We start from the raw sequence: 24,131 nt of genomic DNA, 5'->3' as shown, positions 1-24,131 counted from the left end.
TTCAACATGTTACCAAATACAAATATCATGCCTCTTGCCACTCCCAGTTCTCTATTTTTTTCTATATACGTATATAATCTTCAGACATTCCAAATGCCACGGAGAGATTTTGAACGCTGGAAATGGTCTTTATCACGCAAAACAAAGTGAAAGATAGTGCTTAGTACTCTTGCAGAAGAGGGAGGATATATGATGCTTCTAAATAAAATTGACTTTGCTACTTTGGTAAAAGAAACAAGTTTCACTAATCATCTTGATTTATGCCCCATAGATTCTACCAACAATTCAAAAATACTCTCTATAGACTCCTATAAAAATTATCTATTTCAATATAGCATGAACTTGACTCCTCCTCACTTCTTTAAGTCCAATGAAGAAAACAAAACAAAGCAGGATTTGAAGGTGAGGTTCTTTTCAACTCTGCAGATGTTTACTAACTTTCCAAAGGAAAGTAGATAGAAGATTCACTTTCTGTAAAAAGAAAAAAAAAGCATAATTGCAGTATACTAGAAAAGGAGAAGTACATTCACAGTTTGGTTTCTTTGGTGAAGAGATTTATTTATTTTTTTAAGTCGCCCAGCCATCACAGCCCACTGCAGTCTTGACCTCCTGAGCTCAGGTGATCCTTCCACTTCAGCATCCTGAATAACTGGGACTACAGGTGTATGCTACCACAACCAGCTTTTTTATTTTTATTTTTGTAGGCATGAAGTCTCACTATGTTGCCCAGGCTGGTCTCAAACTCCTGGGCTCAAGGAATTCTCCCTTCTCAGCCTCCCAAAGTGCTGGTGGGATTGCAGGCATGAGTCACCGCCCCCAGCCTTGGTGAAGGGATATTGTAAGCTATATAAACGAGATAACTTCTACAGTAATCATTATATACACCACTGAAAGTTTCTCGTTTATCTGGCAAAACTGCTACGTGAAAATAGGTATTTGGAGAACCAGTTAAAAAACTGTCCAATTTAAAAATTATTCTCTCTATAACTAGAAAAAATAAGTCTTATTATTCTCCCTGTAGTGAGAAATATGGAAAGATTTATTTCTACTCACATTAACCTAAAGTTGACAGCCTCACTATTTATTAGAGTGAAATAACTTGAGGACCCAAGCATTGTGGAGCAACAGTGGAATTTGAAGAGTTTAGAACAAATCTCATGCTCCGTGAAAATTGCTGCCAGCGATAGTTATGCAGGTTTTCTATAATTTCCAGTAATTGTTACCATCAAAACAAAAAGAGGTTATCTGTCAAATTCCAAACATATGTGCATAGCCAATCACAATGTCAACTTCTAGTTCATGACAAGTAGGTGTAGCTATCTCTTCCTGCAGGACAAATATGTTTAATACTAGCTTTTGTTGTTGGATTTAGCTTAAGATATTTTATTAAATGGCCATTTTTTTCCATGAACATCTAGAAAGTAAGAGCAAACCAAAAAAAGACAAAAAAACTTTTTACTTTTAATATTAGTTTTATGAGAAGCAAAGTGCCTTTTAATGCAACAAAATTCTGCATGTATTTGTTTACAAACTATTTTTCTAGGAACATTTATCTGATTCTCAGTGGGATACATGATCCCTAAAGGTTAAGGACCGCTAGCCTAAACTTTTGCCATATGTTTGCTCTGCCTTCTGGCATTTCTTCTTCCCGTGTGCCTGGTCTTTGACCCCCTGCAGGTCCTGATCTTCATTATTCATGTAGGTCTTGACTCTGGCTTGCCTTGTAGCTCATGTTCCCTCAGTGCCTGCTCTGGCCTCACCTCTATTCCCATAGCCAAAGCTTTTTCTTGGCCTGCTCTGGCCTGGAAGACTTCACTACCACCACTTAATAAGCACTGTTTTAAATTAAACAGAAATTTTCTCATTGAAGAGAGCTGACCTTTATTTTAGTAAATTAAACTTTCAGGTAATAAATAATAATGGTACCTCAAAGAATTCCTAACTTCCGTTTAGGAAATAGATTGTAAATTGCTTTCTCTAGTACTATGAATGCTATTAAATTTTTCTCAGATTATTGACTTTTCTTCTGACCTATGAATATTTTTCTCCTCTGAATATTTGTCTATACAATTCATCATCAAGTCCAGTATATCTCAATAGTGATTTACCATCATAACAAACACATATATTCAGCGTGCAATGTCCAGAATTTTAAAAATTAATTAGTTTTGGTGTCATTAATAAGTATTGTCTTAGGTAGGATTTGACAATGTAAGTATATACTCATGTATTTTAAGCTAACTGATCCCATTTAATATGAATCTATTTCATCTACCTTGGCAATAAACTTAAATAAGATTAAACGGTCTTCATTCAGCATATTCTGATTTTTTCCCCTACGTTTAACGAATCATTTTAACCACTTCACTGTGTTTTTCTGTGATGGGCAGAACATCAATTTATTTTAGTTGACAGTGACATCCTGAATCGAATCAGAATCATGCCCTGCATCATTCCTCTCCGTAAACTACAATTTCAAGTGTTCTTTTTAGTTCCCACTCTCAATAAATAAAATTGTTAATGTTTCAACTGATAAAATTCTCACTCAAATCATGATTTAATACATGTATTAGGACAAAAGGAAAATGTCTGATGACGCAATAGTCCAGTGAAGTTTGGAAGGGAAAACTAAGAAAAACAAATACCTGTACAACAATTTAAATTATATCTTGTTTCAAACATTAAAAATCTATTATTTCTAAAAGTTCTTCTCTCCCCACCTTGACATCAAAATCCTACCTGGTAGTAAAAACATCTTATTTTTACTAAGCACCTAGGACAGACTCTATTATGCAAATGCACATTTATGCATGTAGCCAATCCCCTTAATCTCAAATTCTTAAATGAGATACTTGGCTAATTGGAATGCTTGCTGGAGAACAGATGGGGCACTGGTGTTGAGACTCTGTCTTAATTTATTGTCCTGGGGTTTTCCTAATTACTCACTTAATTGGCACAGCCACACTACTTTGAAATAATAATGTACAGTTAATTATCACCGATTTAAGCTTGCTAATAGCGTATTCTTACCAGCTAACTTCAAGAAATCAAGCAGGGAGCAGGAACTGCCACAGGGAAATCACTCTGCCTGGGCTGGTTTAGACAACTATACAAGTGCAATGTCCTTTACCACTGTGTTGATTTGGTTTTCTGCCCCAAAAGGCAAAATAGTGATGCCTTGCTAGCTGGTTAAAGGAGTGGTAGCTCTTCCTTGTCTTGCTCAACTTTGGAGACCTCTTTAACCTGTATATATCAATTATTCAGAGTCTTCAATGAGTGCATTACTGGCATGCTATGTAAACAGAAGACAGGGTAGATAGAATTATGACAATTACATCTCCAAAATAAAATCAAAAGAATCCAATTCTGTGACTGAGCGCTCCTCTTTTCAAACTAAAAGAAGACTCACATCGCCTATGAACAAGCTTAGCACAACTCTAATCCAGAAAAAAAATTTAACAAGCAAAATTTCCTTCTTCAAATGTTGAAACAGAACAAGAAAAAAAGCAATGTACTCCACAGAAAGTTTCTCTAGGAAATGAATATGGAGGAAGAAGAGGAAAAACAAAACAAAATGGTCAGGAACTTGGAATTAATACGAGAATTATCTATGCTGAGAACAGGATACTATAATCCTGCCTTCGTTGGCACTCAGTTGGCATTTATTTTAGGTACTTTTTCATGTGGTCTCAGCTTCAGCCAGATACCACAGGGAGTGCTGAAGTGAGCATCTCAACACTTATTTGGTCTCACCACCTTGAAGCAAGGGGAAGGCCCCTTCTACCCTATTGTCAGTCTGATCTTGCCTGTGATTACAAGTGCATAAGACAGGTATGAGTCTAACCCCTTTCCACAGGTGGATGAGACACATGGTGGCCAGTCTCCAGGATGACGCTCCTTCTTGCCTTTGTGTAGTCCCCTTCTACATAGAAGAGGACTGACGTGTGTCACCTATGGGATATTGCAAAAATAACAGTGTGTGACTTTTGAGGCCAGAACATTAAGGACAGCAAGCCTCTGCTTTGCTCTCCCTTGGATTCCCCGCTCTGAGGGAAGCCAGCCACAAAAGCATGAGAACATTCAGCCCAATTAAAGGTCACCATGACAAAAAACTGAGACCGCCTGCCAACAGCCATGTGAATGGGCCATCCAGTACTACTTAAGCCTTCAGATGACTACAGCCCCAGCTGACCTCTGGATAGCAATCTTTCTAAAGACCCTGAGCCAAAACCCCATGGCTAATTAGCTCCTAAATTCCTGACCCATAGAAAATTGCATAAGAAGTGCTTATTGTTATTGTAAGCCACTAAGTTTCGGAATAACTTGTTAGATATTAATAGATAAAAATACCAATGGCTGCTACTTGTTGAGGGCAAGACCCCAGAGAATCGGGTAGCTGTAAGTTGGCAGCAGCCAGAACACAGCAGCCAGGAGACACATTAAATGGCAAATAGCGGATATGGGTGAGGCAACAGTAGCACCCACAATCTGAGTTATTTTTCATATTAAATTTATCATGTCATGAGCTTAAGTATGGCTTAGACATTTATAGTTTTAAAAATGGTGGCTGGCAACAATGTACAATTAAAGGTCAAGCAAAAATATTCTTCAAAAATGAAGGTGTATACAAGACAAAAGTTGAAAAAAATGTATCGCTAGTAATAATCAATGAAAAATATAATAAGGTCAAAGCAAAATGAATCTATATAAATACATGGAAATAAGGAGCACCAGAAAGAATATAAGTAAATATTGACTATCTAAAAATAAGAATAATAATAATTGTCTTGGGGATTATGAAAATAATTGTTGGTATAAGTAAGATTTTGTTGGCAAATAGCACAAAGGACAGGAAGAAAGTAATGGAGATAAACTATTTTAAGTTTCTTTATGTTGTTCAATGAAGTGGTAAAAGTTCTAATTTAAAGTAGACAGTAAAAGTTAAAAATGCATATTGTGATCTTTATGATAACCATTAGGAGAATAATAAAGAAATACAAATCTAAAAAGCTATAACAGGATAAGAAAATAAGTATCTGTTAAACTTAAAAGAAGGCAAGAAGGAGAATAAATGCAGGAAAAGACACAGAATAAAGAGAAAACAAAAAAAGCAAGATGGCAGACAAGCCCAACTACCTTTGAGGATATAGTATTTTATCATATAAAAAAGGACTAAAGGCGGGGCACGGTGGCTCAAGCCTGTAATATCAGCACTTTGGGAGGCCGAGGTGAGAGGATTGCCTGAGCTCAGGGGTTCGAGACCAGCCTGAGCAACTTGGTGAGACCCCATCTCTACAGTAAGTCAAAAAATTAGCCAGGCAGGGTAGCATGTGCCCGTAGTTCCAGTTACTTGGAAGGCTGAGGAGGAAGGATCGCTTGAGTCCAGCAGGTCAAGGCTGTGGTGACTGTGAGTATGTCACTGCACTCCAGCCTAGGCAACAGAGTGAGACTCCAACTCAAAAAAAAAAAAAAAGAACTAAACATTACAATTACAAAACAAAGAGACTGATTAATCATCACTTAATAAATACTACTGGCCAACCAAAAATAAAAGGTAGTTAGTCAAATTACTTATAAGTCAACAATGGTTATAGTGGGGTTCAGAACACATCACTCCAAAATATGACTAGGAGACCAGAATATGCAACTCCAACATGTAACTTTTTGGCATATTGATTACTTTGAGCTAGTTATTTTGAAAAACTGAAGGCACAGAAGTAGCTCTGAAAAGCTGCTTTTAGTAAAAGAAGTTTATATGCATAAAAGAAATTTTCATTAGTAAAGGCATGTGTATCAGAAAGAGAACCAGAAGTTCACCTTTATCACCTAGACTTTTACCTGCATAACAAGGTAACCTTTATCCACCATACATTTCCTCCTCTCACCCCCTCATATCTCCATCACACCTCAGAACCGCAAGCCCCTATGCCTTTCTGTAGCTTCAATTACCTGGTCCTTTTTTAAATCTCATATTTTTGTGGGACTCCCATACCTATACATGTAATTTTAAAAGTTTCCCTATTAATCTGCCTTATGTTAATTTAATTCACACCCCAGCCAAAAATTTAGGAGGGTGGAAGGAAACCACTCTTCCCTCCCTGACAGTTATATTAATACCACCCCAAAAGAATAGTTTGAATATTGGAAGACTGTATAAATTAAACTCTTCCTCTGTCATAAAGACCTGAAATAATTTTTTTCAAGTTAGGGTGTTCATAATTCCAACATAATTTCAAACAACAAAATTTTCATAATGTACTAAATCTAAAGTAAACTATGACAATATAATATAATTTTAAAAGGCTATGCCTTATTTATGTGTACAATTCATTTTAAGTTGTTAGCAAATATAGTGTTTATATTCATTGACATTGGCAAAGCCACTGATATATTATACAATTCCTATTTTTCAGCTACTACAGAGACTATATTAAGCTGTAGAACACACTAAATTATTTTATTCCATTGCTTTCCTTTAATAGTTTTGGCTTGTTTAAATTTATAGAAAGTAGTTTCTGCTAGGGGTGTTCTCATGGGAATTACCCAAAGTAAATTTTATTAAAAAATACATAAGAGAAACTATTGTTAAGCAAAAAATTAGGAGAGGCCATGGTTTTGAAATGAGCTCCTCCTGCACACCTATGACCAGATCAACCAAAATGGAGTCACTCATGTTAAATGCCGTATCATCAAACTGAAACTTTAAAGAAGCAGATAAATCTCAAAACAGACCAATTTTTCCTGAAAGCAGGAGATTCCAGTTTACCTAAATCAGTGTAAGAAGGAAGTCCCCTATGCTTTAACCCTTTAAAAAAAAGTAATTTGAAGTAACATGGTGTTAACCAATTAACTTTTTTTCTATTGTTCTGTTTCCTCATTTCAACCTCACAAAACCTACCCACTGTTTTCCCCTTGCCCAAAGGGAGTTCCCATTCTATTCATAGAATGGAGGCAGACCCATTCATGAAACACAAATAAAAGTCAATTAGCCTATAACTAAGTTTGTTGTAAATCTGTCTTTTAACACTATCATACATATAATACTAATTTATAAAAACGAACTCACAAACTATTATTTTTTATCTTTACTTTTCATGAATAATGAAAAGCAATGGTTTCATTAATGATTTGGATGGATTACTTGGAAATTTAATTTTTCTTTGTCTATTTGTTTCAATCAACTTTCATTTGTGTAATTAATGAGTTACAGTAAGAAATCCAAACAAGTAAAAAACTGTTCTTGCCAATTATATTTTATCTCTATTTGAATAGTCACTATTCCTACTATACACTATATACTAATTTAGAAAAAGATCTCTACCTAGCATGTGAAATGGAATAAGAAGGCTATTTAAAAATTTAGTTTTATCAGCATTTGTGATAATATAGCTGCGAGAGTTTTAACTATTTTTTAAATTGGGGAAATGATTTAATAAACACTTTTCATCTAAACTTTAAAATGATTGTGTGTGTTGATATGCATACATGCACAAATAGACCTATATTTTCTCAGTTACACAGAGTTAAGCACACAATTTAATTCCTGTCATGCTATGGTAATTTATCCTTGAACACTTTCCCCTTCATTTATTTTACTATCTTAACTTTTTTGTTTATCTGTGATCCACTTTCTTGTCTCTCTTTTCATTTTATTTATTTATTTATTTTTGGTTTTTTTAAAACAGAGAGAATTTAACTCTATCTCCCAGGTTGGAGTACAGTGGCACAACCATAGCTCAATGTAGCCTCCAACTCCTGAGCTCAAGCAATCTTCCCACCTTAGCCTCTGAAGTAGCTGGGACTACAGGCACACCATCTCACCCAGCAAATTTTTATTTTAGTTGTAGAGATGGGGTCTCACTGTGTTGCTGAGGCTCATCTAGAACTCCTGGCTTCAAGCAATTCTCCCATCTCGACCTCCCAAAGTACTGAGATTACAGATGAGAGCCACCAGACCCAGGCCTATCTTTCTATAAATATCCATTCTATCGTGTTTAGCATAAATACTTTGCCATATCCTATCTTTGAAAAATATTTACTACTATATTTATATGTGTGTTTTTAATTTATATAAATGATAATGTGCTATTGTTCTCATTCTAGCTAATGTTTTTTTTCTGTAAAATGTTTCTGTAATGTTTATTTTTTTTTGCATGAAAATATGTTCATTTCTTCTGACTGTTTCATAGTATTTCAAAGTCTTACCTTTTACTTTTCTATTTTCCTAGTTATGGACATATAGTTTGTTTTTAACTCTTAGTTATCACAAATATTCAAGAAAGCTTCCTATGGGTACAAGCGATAGTTTCTCTAGGGTCTATCCAAAGGAGTTAGACAGTAGTACATAGGGTATATGAATTTTACCAGGTGCAGTGAGCTTCTTGCCAGAAGAACTGTTCATGTAGAATATGATAATCCATATAGAAAACCCAAATCCTATCAACCATTAGAAATAGAGCTCAGAAATACAGTCATTTTTAGCATTATTTTTGTCAAAATCAATTTATATATTCAATATAACTCCGATCAAAACCCCCCAAAAGATTATAAAATATACTTTTAAAAATAAATTTCAAAATATCTAAGAGAATTTTGAAAAAAATGAGAGTAAAGTGACTCATACAAGATTTTTCAAAATCCTTCAAAGCAAAAGCAATCACAATAATAAAGTAAAAAAATTGCAGAAAGCAACTACTGGATTATTACTAAACAACAGACCAGTAAAATTACATATAGATGTTATATGTATATGTGTGCGTGTGTGTGTCTGCATGTACGTGTGTATATACGTGTGTATATATGCATACACACACACACACATATAAAACAAACCTGCTTTAGGACGTGTTGAAAAAACTGGCTCAAGATAGGAGAAATTTAACTTGGAACTTTACCTTATAACATTTATAAAGGCACATTCTCTATATATTAAACATGAGAGAAACGAAGCTATAGAGCTAGTACAAAAAAATTATAATAAATATATTCCTGAATTGATGCAGGCAGGAAATTTAAACAATAAAAGAAAATTCGATACACTTGATATCAAAGTTAAGAATTTCTGTTTAACATAGGTCATCTTAGACTAAGTTACTCATCACTTAACTTTTACTTACACTTTGGCTATTATCTAAACCAGGAGTGGTGGCTCACACCTGTAATCCCAGCACTTTGGGAGGTGGAGGTAAGAGGATTACCTGTGCCCAGGGGTTTGAGACCAACCTGGGCAATTTGGCGAGACCTCATCTCTAAAATAAATAAATAAATAAGTCTGGGTGTGGTGGTGCGCACCTGTGATTCCAACTACTTGGAAGGCTGAGATGGAAGGATCACCTGAGCCCAGCATGTAGAGGCTGCCAGTGGCTGTGACCATGCCATTGCACTTCAGCCTGGGTGACAGAGTGAGACTCTGACTCAAAAAAAGAAAATAATTATTATCTTAAATAGAAAATGTTTTCAAAATCTAAAATGAGCAAATTAATAAAGAGAACATAAAAAGAAAATTTCACAAATAAATTAAATCAAAAATAAATCTAGTAGATAACCCATCTAACGCAGACAAGGAAACTCAAATAAAACAGAAAAAAATTATGGGAAATACTATCATACTATTTTTAAAAAACCACAATAAAAATTGTCAGAGTGATAAGAGAAAATGGCTCATCCATGAAACAAGATATGGGTGTGCTTTTTAAAAAATAAAGAACAAGGAAAAAAAACTTGGATTAAAGATATAAAAAGAAATATTACTTTATCTGCCACAAAAGAAAATCATAGTCTTTCATCTAGTTCCCAGTTCAGAACTTCAAAGCACCTTGACTAATGTAAGGCTAGGCTCCCTTGAGGAAAAATCCCTGTATAAACACAACAATTACATGGTATAAATCTTCCTCCATTTATTCCCTACAAAGAGCGGTGACCATTTTGCTTCCCAAGAATATCAGACACTAGTTCTAAGTTGACTTGTATTCCAAAGACCCAGAATACCAGTCTGCTCTGTCAATCTAGATAGAAGCTCATAAATGTCAACTGAAAATGGAATTTTAGGCCCAGTTGGTCTCATATGGGGCCACTGATACAACAGACCCACCCAGTACTTATTTCACAGTCTGTTGAACTAGACATACTCATCCAGTGCACAATCCCCATACTAGTTCCCCAACTCATAGAATGAAAGTCGAATCAAAATTCCTAAAACTACCGCTTCTGACATCATCTCTCTGGGGAATTCATCATATCTCTGGGGAATAGCTGAGATTAGCCATTATCAAAGACACAGAAAATGCAGTGAAGGTGACTCCCAGCACTTCACCATTTACCTCACCTGTTTGACTGGTCTGTGCAAACTGAGATGGACTTCAAGAATGGTTGGTTTATCACAGAGTCAGAGGATGACTCCAATTACAGATGCTTCTTTGTAGCTGGTGACTAAAAGAGCAAACCAAAATATGTTCTGACATCTGCCACCCAGCTAGTGATCTGGCAAATTCGTGTATCTTTTCACCAGTTAGTAAAGACAATCAGAAATATTTCACTTTCAGCTGACAAGAACAGCAGTATCCCTTCACTGTTAGCCCTCATGGCAATTTTTCCTGTCTATGAGAGACAGGATCCTTGATTGTATAGATATCCTATAGGACAACGCTGACAATATTGATCACATCATTCTAGATGCCTTAATAGACCTGTGCACGCCTCTGGTGGCAAAAAAAACCAAAACAAGCAAACAAACAAAAACATACTGACATTTCAAGTGCTTGACAACATAACAGGGTTTCCAAATTTGTTCAGGATCTTATTGGGACATTTTTCTAATATAAAAGGCAAATTTTTGCACCTAAGATAACACTCAGAAAGAGGCACAGTGCTTTTTGGATCACTTGGCATATTAGAGAAAACTTACTATACACTTGGGTATGTTGCACTAATTCATACATAGAGTAGCTCAAAAGAGATTTATTATAAGAAAGAAACAGCCCTTAGGTTTTTGCAAGCTGCAATAATGTTTGGTCCAGATGAACCAGTTTAGCAATTCAATGGTGCCTGAAGTACAATATATCAGGTTGGGCTGGCTGGTTGGTTGCTTAGTTGCTTTGTATTACAGCCTTGGTAGAAAGTACACACTTGACCATGACTATGCAATCTGAGATGCCCATGATGAACAAGGTGCTATCTGATCTGCCAGCCTATAAGATTAGGCTTATACAGAAGCAATATATCACCAAGTGTAAGTGATCTTTTAGAAATCAGGTTCAAGTAGGTAGACAAAGTCCATGTAAGATGCATTAGAAGGTAGCCCAAGCTCAGCACGTACTCCTGCTACATTGCCTCACCATCTTCAGTTGAAACTAGGGTACCTGCATAATCAACTTTTGCATACCTAACCCTGAATTTTACCCCAGGATTATTTATTTATTTATAATAAATTTTAAAAGAGAAAAAAGAAAAAAAGAAAGAAAGAAAAAATTTAAAGAAAATAGAGGAAAAAAAAGAAATTTATGACCTCATGGGAAATTATCAGTTGATGAGGGATAAATAAAGTTTAGGGTAGTTTATACATAAATCTGCATAATATATAAGCAATAAGCAGAAGTATAACACCATGGCAATGAAGCCCCAGTAAATAGTGGTAATAAAAAATAATGTAAAATTGAAATTTTTAAGTGGCTTCAAGTGGGGGGAAGGCCAAAAAAACAGAATTTATTTATAAAATACTGTGTATTTATTCTTACATGTGTGAACACTAGACACCTTCAAAGTACTCTCCATTTGATGGAATATACCTATTAAGATGCTTTTTCTACTGCACAAAACAGTTTTTGAACTCATCCATTTTGATGTCTTTTAGTACTTATGCTGTTTTTTGTTTCACCTCTTCCACAACAGCAAAATGTTTCCCTTTGAGGACTTTTTTCATCCAGGGAAACAGAAAAAAGTCACCTGGGGTGAGATTAGGTGATTAGAGATGGTAGGGCACAGGAGTTAGGCCATTTTTGATCAAAAACTGCTGTATACTCAGCACAGCGTGGGCAGGTGATTTCATAAATCACCCACCATGATGTGTACAAACATGTTGAAAGACTCAAGAAAGAAAATTTCACTGAAGCCAAACTCAGCCTTTCAACAACAACACTAGCTGGTACACTGATGACAACGAGTTCTTAGAACACTTACCTAGTGAGGAAAGCCTATACTACAAGGGACCCACCCTCCAAAGAGTAATACCTTTTTGGGGGGGAGTCCCACCTCATACTGTTGTTCACTTTTTGTGGCAAGAGATTGTCCTTTGATGGATGGACCCTGATTCATGGGGAATGGCTAATGCTGGCTGAATGGTCAGAGACAGAAATAACAAGTCTGCAAGACTGGTGAGAAGGAGTCAGCACAGATACTTTTAAAACTTTCCACTCAATGAGGCCCTCATTGTTCCTGAGTCTCTTCATAATATTTTACCTGCGTTAATTTAGTTTTTCTAGTGACTAAATGATGTTAAGAGTTGGATTTTGTTTGTTTTCCAAATGGATTGTTTTGGTAGTGAAACATGCATAATCTTTAAGAACTCAAACTTCTTTTCCTGGATTTTATTATAAAAGCCACCCCAGGCAGGATAGACTGATTTTTCAGTGCAAGAAATACCGCTTATCATTATTGGTATGTTAGATAACAAAGTATAGCTAATTTATGTACAAAGTTCTCATTCATTTTAGCTGTAGCAAATAGCCAGTAATAGCCTATATATCTACTCCATGCTTACAGGTCATCTGGTGTAAGAGTGAGGCAATTAGGGATGCTATCCCAAAGAGAAAGAAACAGATTTTAGATTATAGAGAGTAAGATTCTGTAAAGTACTTTACATATGAATTATCCATAAGGTATTATAAGAAATAATTATTTGAATTAATAAGTGAATATAAAATTCTGAAACACAGACTGAAATCTAGTATTTGACAGGAGATACACTTGTCAACCGAACACACACACACAGACACACACACACACACACACACACACACACACACACACACACACAAAATAATCTCCTCCAGTTTTAAGTTTAAGCACCAATTACAAAGCAAAAGGGCATTAAGGTAGGCTTGAATTTAGCATGTGAAATAGCCATGAACATAGTGGTAGAAATGCAAATTATAGAAGCCATCCCTACTCAATATTTATCATTTTAGATCAACAGGTAGCCATTTTTACCACTCCACATAAAAGGTCTTAAAACCATTTTTTAAATCCAATTATATTTTTCTAACAGATGCAAAACTCTCAGCAATACTTAACACATAATTTAAATTTATTCTCTTTCTGTCTTGTACTGTCCTAGAGTAGCCACCAGGCAAATGCAGAATTTAGATTAAAATTGATAAGATTAAATTTAAAACTTTGATCATCAGTCATACTGGCCACATTTTAAGTGCACAATGATCACATGTGTCCAAGACCTGCCATACTATATTACAGAAAATTTCCATAATCACAGAAAACTTTATTGGTTTAAACCTATCTTCCAAATTAATAGAATAAGCAGAGTCACTGAATGTTAAAATTAATGAAGGCTGGCCTTGTTTTCTCCCACACTATATTTGATTCTATGTCATTGAATTTACTCTATTCTGTTGTAAAATTAATGGCTTACTTTCTTTTCTGTTTCTGGTTGTAAAACAAATGTCTTACTTTCTTCTGTTGGCAAGTGTCTCTTCACCATTCCTTGCAGGGATCTTCATTCCATGCTTCTCTTTGCTCGGATCAAAAGAACAATGGGGGCTTTGTGTGGGTGTTCTTACTGGACGGCCACAAATCTTATTTACCTTTTAAATAGAAAACATTAAAAGACAGTTAGAAGCCACACTTAACCTTTCGGAGAATGTGATGTTTCATAGAGGCCAAAACAATGACATATTCTTGCTTATTCCTCAATATTAACCTTTTATAAATATAAGATTTGTCATTTTTCAAACAGAAGAAAATAAATGTATAAAATGGCAACCATGATGAAATAAATGTATAAAATGGCAACCATGATAAATTGATGTCATTTATATAGATTGCAGTACACATGAGCAAAATATGCAAAATCAGGCAATTATATTAATAAACTGGCTTGCTTGTATAAATAAGACTATTAACCAAAATAGATATTAGTTATGGCTTAGATTTATATGTATGACTATCATATATTTACACCTACTTTAAAATGAAATAATTTGCTACCGAATGCATGGTCCTTTTCTAAAGGAGATCAAATGGCAAAAGCAAGTATATTTGTAGTTTTCTTCTTACGGCCCTTTCTTCGAAATGTCAGTATGTTTAACATAAAGATCTCATTTCAACCAGGCTCGGTGGCTCAGCCTGTAATCCCACGCCTTTGGGAGGCTGAGATCAGTGGATTGCCTGAGCCTGTGGGTTCAAGACTCTCCTGGGCAGCAAGACCTCATCTCTACAATAAATTAAAAAATCAGCCAGTCGTGGTAGTGCAAGCCTGTAATTCTGGCTACTTGGAAGGCTGAGGCAGAAAGGATCGCCGAAGCCCAGCAGGTTGAGGCTGCGGTGGCCGGGAGCGGCCACTGCACTCCAGTCTGGGCAACAGAGTGAGACTCCAACTCAAAATAAAAAAAAAAAAAAAGACCTCATTTCATAATAGTTCTTTATCTTCTTTCTCAATCTGGTGTGATTTCCAAGGTATTATAGTCTTTTAAAAAAAATAATTTATCCCCATGAAAATTCATTGTTTCTTAGTACTTATCTAGCAAAGATCTTCTTATAATTTACATAATTACTATTGCATAAATCAAGTAATTAACTATGTAAAGTATCAAAAAAGGATTTATATGATACCTTAAATACTTGAGACGATACAGTAGTATAATTTAAAATATGTAAAAGCATGGCCTCAGGATCAGAAGACTTTAGTTCTTGTCTTAGTTTTTTTTTTCTTCCTTACTGCTGATACCTCAAAAACATGACAGAACCTCTTTGAACTGGATTTCCTGATACGCAAGATGAAGAGGTTAGAATAAATTATTACAAAGTTCCCTTCATGTTCTAAATATCTTTGATTTTCCATGTCATTAGTATTAAATGACTATGCATCCATTCTTATTTTACCCACATTTATTTTACCTCTATAATAGTATTTGTAAAGCACATGAATTAAATGTTATAAGAGGGAAAAGACGAGTAGCTAAAGTCTCCCTTGACAGAGCTTTCACTTTAGAAGGAAAGGAAAAAAAGTAAGCTTTGTGTGTCAAAAAATGTGTTATGGATGTCAGCAAGAGGTGGAATTCTTTCCATATGCAGGTCATGGGTGAGGAAGGACATCAAGAGAGACCATTCTGGGAAAGGCTACTCCACTGGGATGAGACATTGAGCATCTGCTGAGCCTAGATATGTTGGGGTTTATTTAAATTCAATTAAAATATAAATAATTATTTGTTGTATCTCATTCAGTTAGATGCTAGAGATACAACTGTGAATAATGTATGGCTGCATGCACACAGTTGAGTTAAAAGTCACACACGTAAAGTAGCAATTTTAATGGAGCATGACATAAGCAACCATGGAATCACACAGAAGTTCGTAACATTGTACCACACAGAAAATGGGCAGATTAACTCTATTTGGGGTGCTTGGGGAAATGCCCCAGGAGACCATATCTGCACAGCAAGTTAAAGAAGAAACTTTATGTTTACTGCAGCACTGTTCACAATAGCAAGAATATGGAACCAACCATGCTGCCCATCAAAAGAGGACTGAATAAAATAAATGTGGTACATATACACGATGGAGTATTATGCAGTCATAAAGGAGAACAAAATCATGAACTTCACAGCAACCTGGATGGACTTACAGTCTATAACACTGAATGGTCTTTCACAAAAACAAAGAACTGAGTATCACATGTTCTCACTCATAAGTGAACCTTGAACAACTATCATAATACCATAAGAAAGGGATTGGCAGTAGTGGGAAAATGCCAGGGGAGGGAGGGGCACACCTCATCAACAAGGGTACCTGCATAATGAACATTTGTATACCTAACCCTGAATTGTACCCCACATCTTTAAAATTAAAAAGTTTTTAAAAAAAAGGGCAACCCCTTTGGGTCCCCTCCCACTGTGGGAGCTTCTCTGTCCTCTCAATAAGCCCTGCTTTAAAAAAAAAATACTGAAGAAACCTTAAAAAATAAAAAAGAAGGTGGAACTGGGAGTTTGTTGAGTGGCAAAAGCATATGCAATCATTCTAGGAGAGAGAAGGAAAGTGGAGAGGTGTACAGCAACTTACTATGCACATAAAGAACAAGATGTAGACAGTGTAAGGAAGGGGTATAGCAAGAGGTGAGACCAGTGTGCTGTAAAAAACATAAAAATCCACAATGTGGCCTGGATACCCACTGAAGAACTTGCAACAGCAAAAGGAGTACAGGCAAAAGGTTCCAAGCAGGGACACATTAGCTTAAAATGTCCACAAGAGAAAAATTCTCACAGCAGTAGTGTGGAGGGAGGGAGAACAAAAGAGTGGTAGACCCCAAACTTGTTGGCATCAGAGACTGTTTCATGGAAGATAATTTTTCTGCAGACCAGAAGTTGTGGGAGATGACTTTGGGATGAGTCAAGAGCAAAACATTTATTGTGTACTTGTAATACATAATGAAATAATTATACAGCTCATCATAAAACAAAAAGAGAGGCATGACGGAAGTGGTAAACAAAATAATGGGCAGGCCACACACAGATTAAAATAAGTATCGATTCCGATTTAAAGCCTGCCACCAGATGCAGCTGAACAATTGAAGGATATCAGCTCACTTGCCACTCACTGACAGGGTTTTGTTATGAGTCTGCAAGCAATTGACTTATTATCTCTGTGTGGTCAAACCTCACTGCTAATGTCAATCTGTATTTGCAGTCACTCCTCAGCATTAGCATTGCCACCTCAGCTCCATCTCAGATCATCAAGTGTTAGACCCTCATAAGAAACATGCAGCCTAGATCCCTCACATGTGCAGTTCACAATAGGGTTAGCACTCCTCTGAGGATCTAATGCTGCCACTGTACTGACAGGAGGCAGAGCTCAGGTGGAAATGTGAGTGATAGGGAGTGACTGTAAATACAGATGAAGCTTCACTCAGTCGCCTAAAGCTTCACTCACTTACCTACCGCTCACCTCCTGCTGTGTGGCCCAGTTCCTAACAGGCCATAGACTGGTACTGAAGGACTCCTGCAAAAGAGCTCTTTCTGTTGGCTAGTGGAGAAAGTTCAGGCCCAAAGTCAGTGGAGAAGCAATAAAAAGGAAGAAGCAGACATAGGAGATACACAGAAGGAAAAGAAAGTAGTACCTGGAGACAAATTAGATACATAATCTTCTCAGAACAAATAATAATTGAGATCAGCCCAACTTCTAGATAAAACTAATAGTTAACAGGTTGTTTGTTTTGTTTTTTAATAATTACAGAAATTGACCTTCAGTCTTAAAGCTTAAAAACATCTGTCTTATCTGAGTCCCTTTCTTAGGAAATCAACCCTCAGGCCTATAGCATTAAGGAACTGAAACTCACTAGATCATCCCATCTAGACAATGAGATGCTAGACCCCTCTCTAATTCCTGTTTACCAAATCCTCTTCCTTATTCCTCCCTAATTCCTGTTTTCTATCTTCCTGCCCCACTATGTAAACCCTTGACTTCGGTGGGACAGGGAGTCAGAATTGGGAATGCATCTTTTATTCTCCTTGGTTGATTCAACCAAGTAAAATGCCTTCTTCCCTGGCAATACTCATCCCAGCAATTGGCTTTCTATGGGGTGAGCAATAGGACCTTGACAAAACCCCTAGCATTATAATTACATAATGATGAAGGGCAGAGGAATAATCCTGAGAGGGTAGAAGCAATAAAACAGGAGGCTGAAAAATGAACAATTTTCTTTTTGACCTGGAAAGAAGAGGTCTTGAAAGATAATAGTAAAAAGAAATTATGTATGAAGAGTAAGGCTGAGGCAGATCTTAGAGGACCCTAAATGTCAGACTATGGAGTTTTATTTATTAGATAAAAGCCCCCGGTGGCTGCTGAATGAAAAAGTAAAATGTCATAGCTAATGTTTAGTAAATGCATGAGGCAACATTTTAAAAGTTGGACTAGAGAAAAAAACTATTAAGGGCAGGGAAACTGGTAATAAACTCCTCAAGTAAGAAACTTTAATTTTGAACTAGAGTGGTGACAGTGTTCATGAGTTGAAGATAGAAGAGAAGCAAAATCATCAGGACTTGGCAAATGACTGTAAGAATATAAGGAAAGTATAAGACCAAAGTGTTAAAAGGCTCAAAGTGAATTTCCAATTCCTGAGACTGAAAAACAGTGAAGGTGAAGTATATGTATGTGTGTATATATGTGTGTGTGTGTGTGTGTGTGTGTGTGTGTGTGTGTGTGTATAATATTTTTTAGTACCTTGCTAATATATATATATTAAATGGAGGAAAGTATGTTCATTTTTAGTACCTTGCTAATATATATATATTAAATGGAGGAAAGTATGTTCATTGCCAAGTATTCCTAGTAACAAGAACCAAAGGAAGATGATATAAGTTAATGATGAAAATGTGAAGAATAAGATTGTTTGAAGGTACTACAGGACATGTATTTATTTATGATTAATGTTCTGTAGAGATGAGGTCTTGCTATGTTGCCCAGGCAGGTCTCAAACTCCTGGTCTCAAGCAGTTCTCCTACCTCAGGCTCCCAGAATGCTGGGATTACAGGTATGAGCCACCATGCCCAGTTAGGCATCTTGAAATAAAAAAGCAGAGAGGAATGGAAATGAAATCTTCAGTCATGATCCAATGTGATGAGTCATAAGATGAGGCTAGTTACGGAACTTTCATGAACCTCAGTTTTCTCTTATTTGAAACTCAAGAAAATATACCATGTTGCAGTTGTGAGTTAAGAGAAAACTTATCTCACCCTGTCCCTCTCATGCTCGACCCAAGACCATATCTGTTATTGAACATGTTTCTCAGGAAGGCAGATGGAGAGCTAAAAATACCAGCCTCATAAGACCTTTATTCCCATTACCATTTTTGCAGTTTTTGTTTTTTTTAACAAACACAAAAGAGATTCAATAGCCACAGATGTATAAGGTATCTCTGATTGTATCCAAAGATATAAGCATATATAGCAGATTTCAAAAAATGCAAGTAAATTTCAAAGCTCTTACATTTGTTGACTTGCTATCAGGGTGCTCAGCTTCAGAGTTTATTGAAAAGAAATGGAAAACCATCTATTTCCAGGACATTAGCCTGTCACCTTAGCTCCCCTGAGGGGAGCTGGTTTGGGTGGCACCTTTCAATACCAGTATCTTCTTGCTATTGAAAAAACCTTCACATAAGGTTGACAATTTTTCATCTTTGACTTATGCTGCAATTTCTGTCTTAATTCTCCTCCCTGGTCTCTACCATTTTCCCCAGCAATCAGTCCAAAGTATCATGGAAAAATTTTTTTTCCTCCCTAATGTTTATCTACTCCTGCTGTAAGTTCCTTCTCTGATTTCCCACTGATTTTCAAGTTCCCATCTCACCTCGAAATGACTCTCTTAGTTGCTCTTAACCCCTATCACTTCTCCCACTCTGATCAAATATTTGTTTCAACTGCTTGACACTTAGCTGACTTTTCCCATTCTCACTTTAATCTTGGCACCCCATATGAAGTATAAACTTATCATTAGTGCTTCCCTTTGTCTGCTCATTCAGTCTTATCCACATTTTCAGATATTCAAAGCTTTTTACAAAAAACTTTGTAAAGAACAACCCAAATTGTTCATTTTCATCTGACTCCCAAAGGCCGAGCCTCTGTTTCTTTTGCAATGGTACCTTTTAAATATTTATTAATAATAATGTAGGTTGAAAAGCAAAATGACTAGAACACTAAAAATTGAAAGACAAAGAATGCAAAGTTGTTATTAAGCAATCTGGTTTAGAGAAAGAGGCAAAGGCAGACTCCACAGCCTCTTTATGTAAGGGTGACTGACAGCTTTGCTTCTGGCTGCTTGGTGTTAACAGAGAGGTGATTAACAGAAACTGCAAGTGTATTTGGTAATAAAACTAAATATATAAAATAAGAACAAGGTTGCTTTTGGACAAGTGTGTTGTGCTCCATTATATTAAAAGTAAAATTTAAACTATCAGAAGGAAATATACTATTGGTAATTTTTCTGGTTATAATCACAAATTTGAGTTTATTTTCTCATGTTAAGTTCCCTTATGATTCTCAGAAGTAATTTGGGAAAAAGAAATCCAGCAGATTTTAGGGGTAACACATGTTCCCATAAATGAGAATGAGGTTAAATCTTCCAGACAGAGATGAAATACATGATTTTAACTTTATTCCAGTGAGGATAATTTCAGGAAAATGTAGGTTGGACCGGATCACTTTTGGAGATGGAGGGAATAAATACTAGGTTCATCAGATTTGTACTTAATTTTTCAGACTATAGTAATATACTAGTGATTAATGAACAAAGGAACTGAATTATCAGAGCCTATTTTTAAAAGATCAGTTATTGTCACTGCAACAAACAAGGAGACCGTTCCAAAAGGTCAGGTAAGAGAATACTATAATAAACTCAGTAAGAACCAGTGAAATCAGAGAGGAAGGGAAAGCAAAAGCTCTTTTATGAATGAAATAAATGGAATTTCATGATGGGTCGATTCCCTATATGAGGTAAAATATGAGAAGTTAAAGTTGTTAGTGCAGCTTTAGTTAACCTGGTAACCAGGATGAATATAATGCCGGTAACTAGTACATGGAAGTTAGAAGGTAGAACAAGTTTAGTTTTTGGTGTATATGTTCCTTGGGATGAGTTACTACTTCTCATTTAGAACTTTAATTGTGATGTAATTTCTAAATACCGGATTGTAGATAAAAAGCAAGTTAATGACTAGAATCACCTGCATAGAGTCAAGAGTTAAACCCATGGAAAGAGATGAAATTACAAAATGTATATTAGAATGTAAAGGTCACAAGAAAAATCTTTCAGAAGCTGGAGGAAAATATACCACAAAAAAAAAGAAGGAAGAGGAAGAGGAAGAAGAGTGTTTGCTACATTGCTACCTCTGTAGAAAAGAAAAAAAAGATAAGTAAAAAGACAAATGAATATAGAATAACTGCTCTAAAACGATGGAACTACCAATATCCAAATAGAATATATGCCACATTCAAGGTACAAATAATTCCAGAAGCCAGGTATGAAAAAGATATAAAAGTTATAACCAAAACACCACTTTTAAAACACTAGTACATTCTAGCATTGCAACAAAGAATATTTATAGGAAGTTATAAATTATTAAGACTCCATAAAGTACTGCCTTTAAATATAAGTTACCCATAAGGAGAATTTTAAATTTGTACAAGGTGCCCAGTTCCTGGGGAGGAGCAAATAAAGCAATGTTAAAGCTGAATAAAGGAGAAGACACCCACTGTTTCTGCTTGACAAGGGCTACAGATATGTTTACTATGCAGTTAGCGAGGAGTAAAGGAGGCTTTGGTAAAAGTGTTCACTTGGAGGCACAAAATGTCTTGCCTTGGATAGCTGACTGTTCGTGACTACTACTCAGTTCCTTTTAATTTTCCAGAAGTTGCTTTTCCATATAGATTTATGCTAGATATCATCACAAAGATTCCCACTCCAATTTATATTTCAAATTAAACACAATTAGAAAGACAAGGAGAAGGAGGAAGGGAAAGACAGGGAAGATGCAGAAGAATATTTTCATGATCTTCTGTTGGGCACCTTGAGCAGGATCTTGGTTGTACAATGCTATTTTTGCACACCTATAAACTAAACCACCAGAGGGCGCTTCTGCATTTCAAGCCTACTCAGAATCATTCATTAAACTTAACTAAAAGGGTCCATTTAAAATCACTTAGTTCAGAGCCGGCCTCGGTGGCACAGTCTGTCATTCCGCGCTTTGGGAGGCTGAGGTGAGTGGATTGCCTGAGCCTGCCGGTTTGAGACCCGTCTGGGCAACTTGGCAAGACCTCATCTCTACAGTAAATCAAAAATTAGCCGGGCGTGGTAGTGCACGCCTGTAGTTCCAGCTATTTGGAAGGCTGAAGCGGAAGGATCGCCAGAGCCCAGCAGGTCGAATAAAATCACTTAGTTCAGGACTCTTAAAGGAAAATCCAACTTGTAGACCAAATTAACAAATGTTCAGATACAGAAAATCATCATAAAAATTGAGTCTTTTAGGTAAAGCCACCAGGCTGATGCTGCAGTGCCAATGTGATCAAATGAGAAATAAGAAATAAAAAACAACCCATAACTGTGGGCTACTTTGTCCTAACTGAGCTGTCTCATCATCAGGTATAGGGATGCTGAGAATTGACCAGGGATTTCAATTATTTCTCTTCTCTCTCTTCTCTCCTTTCCTGTCCTTTCTTCTTTTCTTCATTCCTGTCTTCCATAAAGACACATTTTCCATTCTAAGGAATGAAAGTCAAACAAAGGGATTTTCTTCCTTGTCTACTTACAAATGACAATATCGATCAATAAACTAGGCACCTATTATGTGCAGGCCATTATTCTAAGAGAAGGGAATATAGCTGTCAACCTGCTCTCAAGGAGCTTACATTTTAGTGAAGGAAACTTAAATTATAACATTAAACAGATTACTTTATGTCTTGATGAATGTAACTTAGTTAAACCTGCATCCTTGATAGTGGGATGGGGTAGAATGGACGTGAGTTGCTTCAACTAGGTGGCCAAGAAAGACTTCTTTAGAAAGTAATATTCAAATTACATTCTGAATAAAGTTAAGAGGCAGCCATGGGAACATTACAGGAAAGAGTTTTATATTCATAGGTAATGACTAAAATGGCTCTAGGAAAAGAAAGAAAGATGGTGACTGTAACTGACAAATGCCACATGGTACTAGGGTAAGAAAGGATGAGGTCAGAGATAGGCTGGCCAGATTATGTAGTTTCCTATATGCTCTGATAAGGAGTGAATTCATGTTCTAAGTGGGCTCTGAAGTCATTGATGAGTTTTGAGCATAACAATAATATGATGTCTTTTACATTCTAAAAACATCACACTGCCTGCTGTTTGGAGAGGAGTCTGGGCAGAGCATAAGAAAATGATGGACAAGATAAAAACAATGACTCCAAATAAAAAGTGTTTTAGTGTGTTTCAGAGAGGAGATGATGCTGCCTTTGCTCAGGGTGACCTATGAGCACTGAGATGCAGTTGGAAGATGGAGTTTGAAGACAGAGACAGGAGGATTTGAGGATGGATTAAATAGAATAAGTAAAAATAAATAAAATAAAAATAAAAACACCAATTTGAGAATGACTCCTAGTATCCTTTGTCTAAAGCAGCTGGGCAGATAGAAATGCCATTAAATGAGATAGAGAAGACTAACAGGAGAGGGGATTTGGGGAGAAATTAAAAGTCTCTCTCGGACTTGTTTGACTTCTTATGACTATAATTCATCCAAGAGGAGCTGTCCAATAGGCTGTTAGTTACATGAACTGAAAATCAAAGGAGAGGGCAGGCAAGATATACAAATGTGATTATCAACAGCATATAGTTAGGATGAGCCTAGAGGGAGGAGAGTGCTGAAGACTGATTCTCGGGCATTCAACACTTAGACATGGAGACAAAGGGCCGTTGAAAGAGATTCTGAGAAGAAGCCAACAAGAGAATAGGAATTCCAGGAGAGTGGGCTATCTCAAAATACAAATGCAAAAAGTATGTGTGTGTGAGGTGTTTTTTTTTTTTCTTTTTAGAAAGGAATGATCAAATGTGTCTAAAGCTACTGAAAGCTCAAGTTAGATGAGGATTAAAATTAACCATTGGTTCTAATAAGAAAAAGAACACTGGTGACATGTGCAAAGTGTAGTTTCAGTATAGAGGCAGGGGAGAAATCACAGTGACAGGTGTAATGTAAGAGATATAGATAAGGAATACACAAATCATTCATTGAGTTTTTGTGGTAAAGGAAGGCAGATTTAGGAGGCAGAGCCTGGAGAAGGCATGGGATCTAGTAAAATTCTGTTTTGTTTTGCTTTGTTCTGGGATAGTAGCTATTACCACATGATTAGAGGTTTAATGGTAGAGATCTCTTTTCTGATCATTTGAAT

At 36.2% G+C, this 24,131-nt stretch overlaps 1 protein-coding gene across 1 annotated transcript in view; it reads right to left on the bottom strand.

Annotated features, from left to right (window-relative positions):
• Positions 1-24,131, bottom strand: part of GPC5 (glypican 5) — a gene marked incomplete at its 3' end in the record, with an annotated part of 277,658 nt that overhangs the window by 156,339 nt on the left and 97,188 nt on the right. Inside the window, exon 3 of the mRNA XM_021710910.1 lies at positions 13,681-13,814. Within this exon, the coding sequence (XP_021566585.1) occupies positions 13,681-13,814 (134 nt within the window). The remainder of the gene's footprint in view (positions 1-13,680; positions 13,815-24,131) is intronic.

The sequence above is a fragment of the Carlito syrichta genome, unplaced genomic scaffold (assembly GCF_000164805.1).
Source record: "Carlito syrichta isolate Samal-C Ts95f unplaced genomic scaffold, Tarsius_syrichta-2.0.1 Scaffold301642, whole genome shotgun sequence".
Taxonomy (NCBI): Eukaryota; Metazoa; Chordata; class Mammalia; order Primates; family Tarsiidae; genus Carlito; species Carlito syrichta.
The sequence above is the reverse complement of the archived record's forward strand: the minus strand, read 5'-3'. Positions and strand labels throughout refer to the sequence as shown.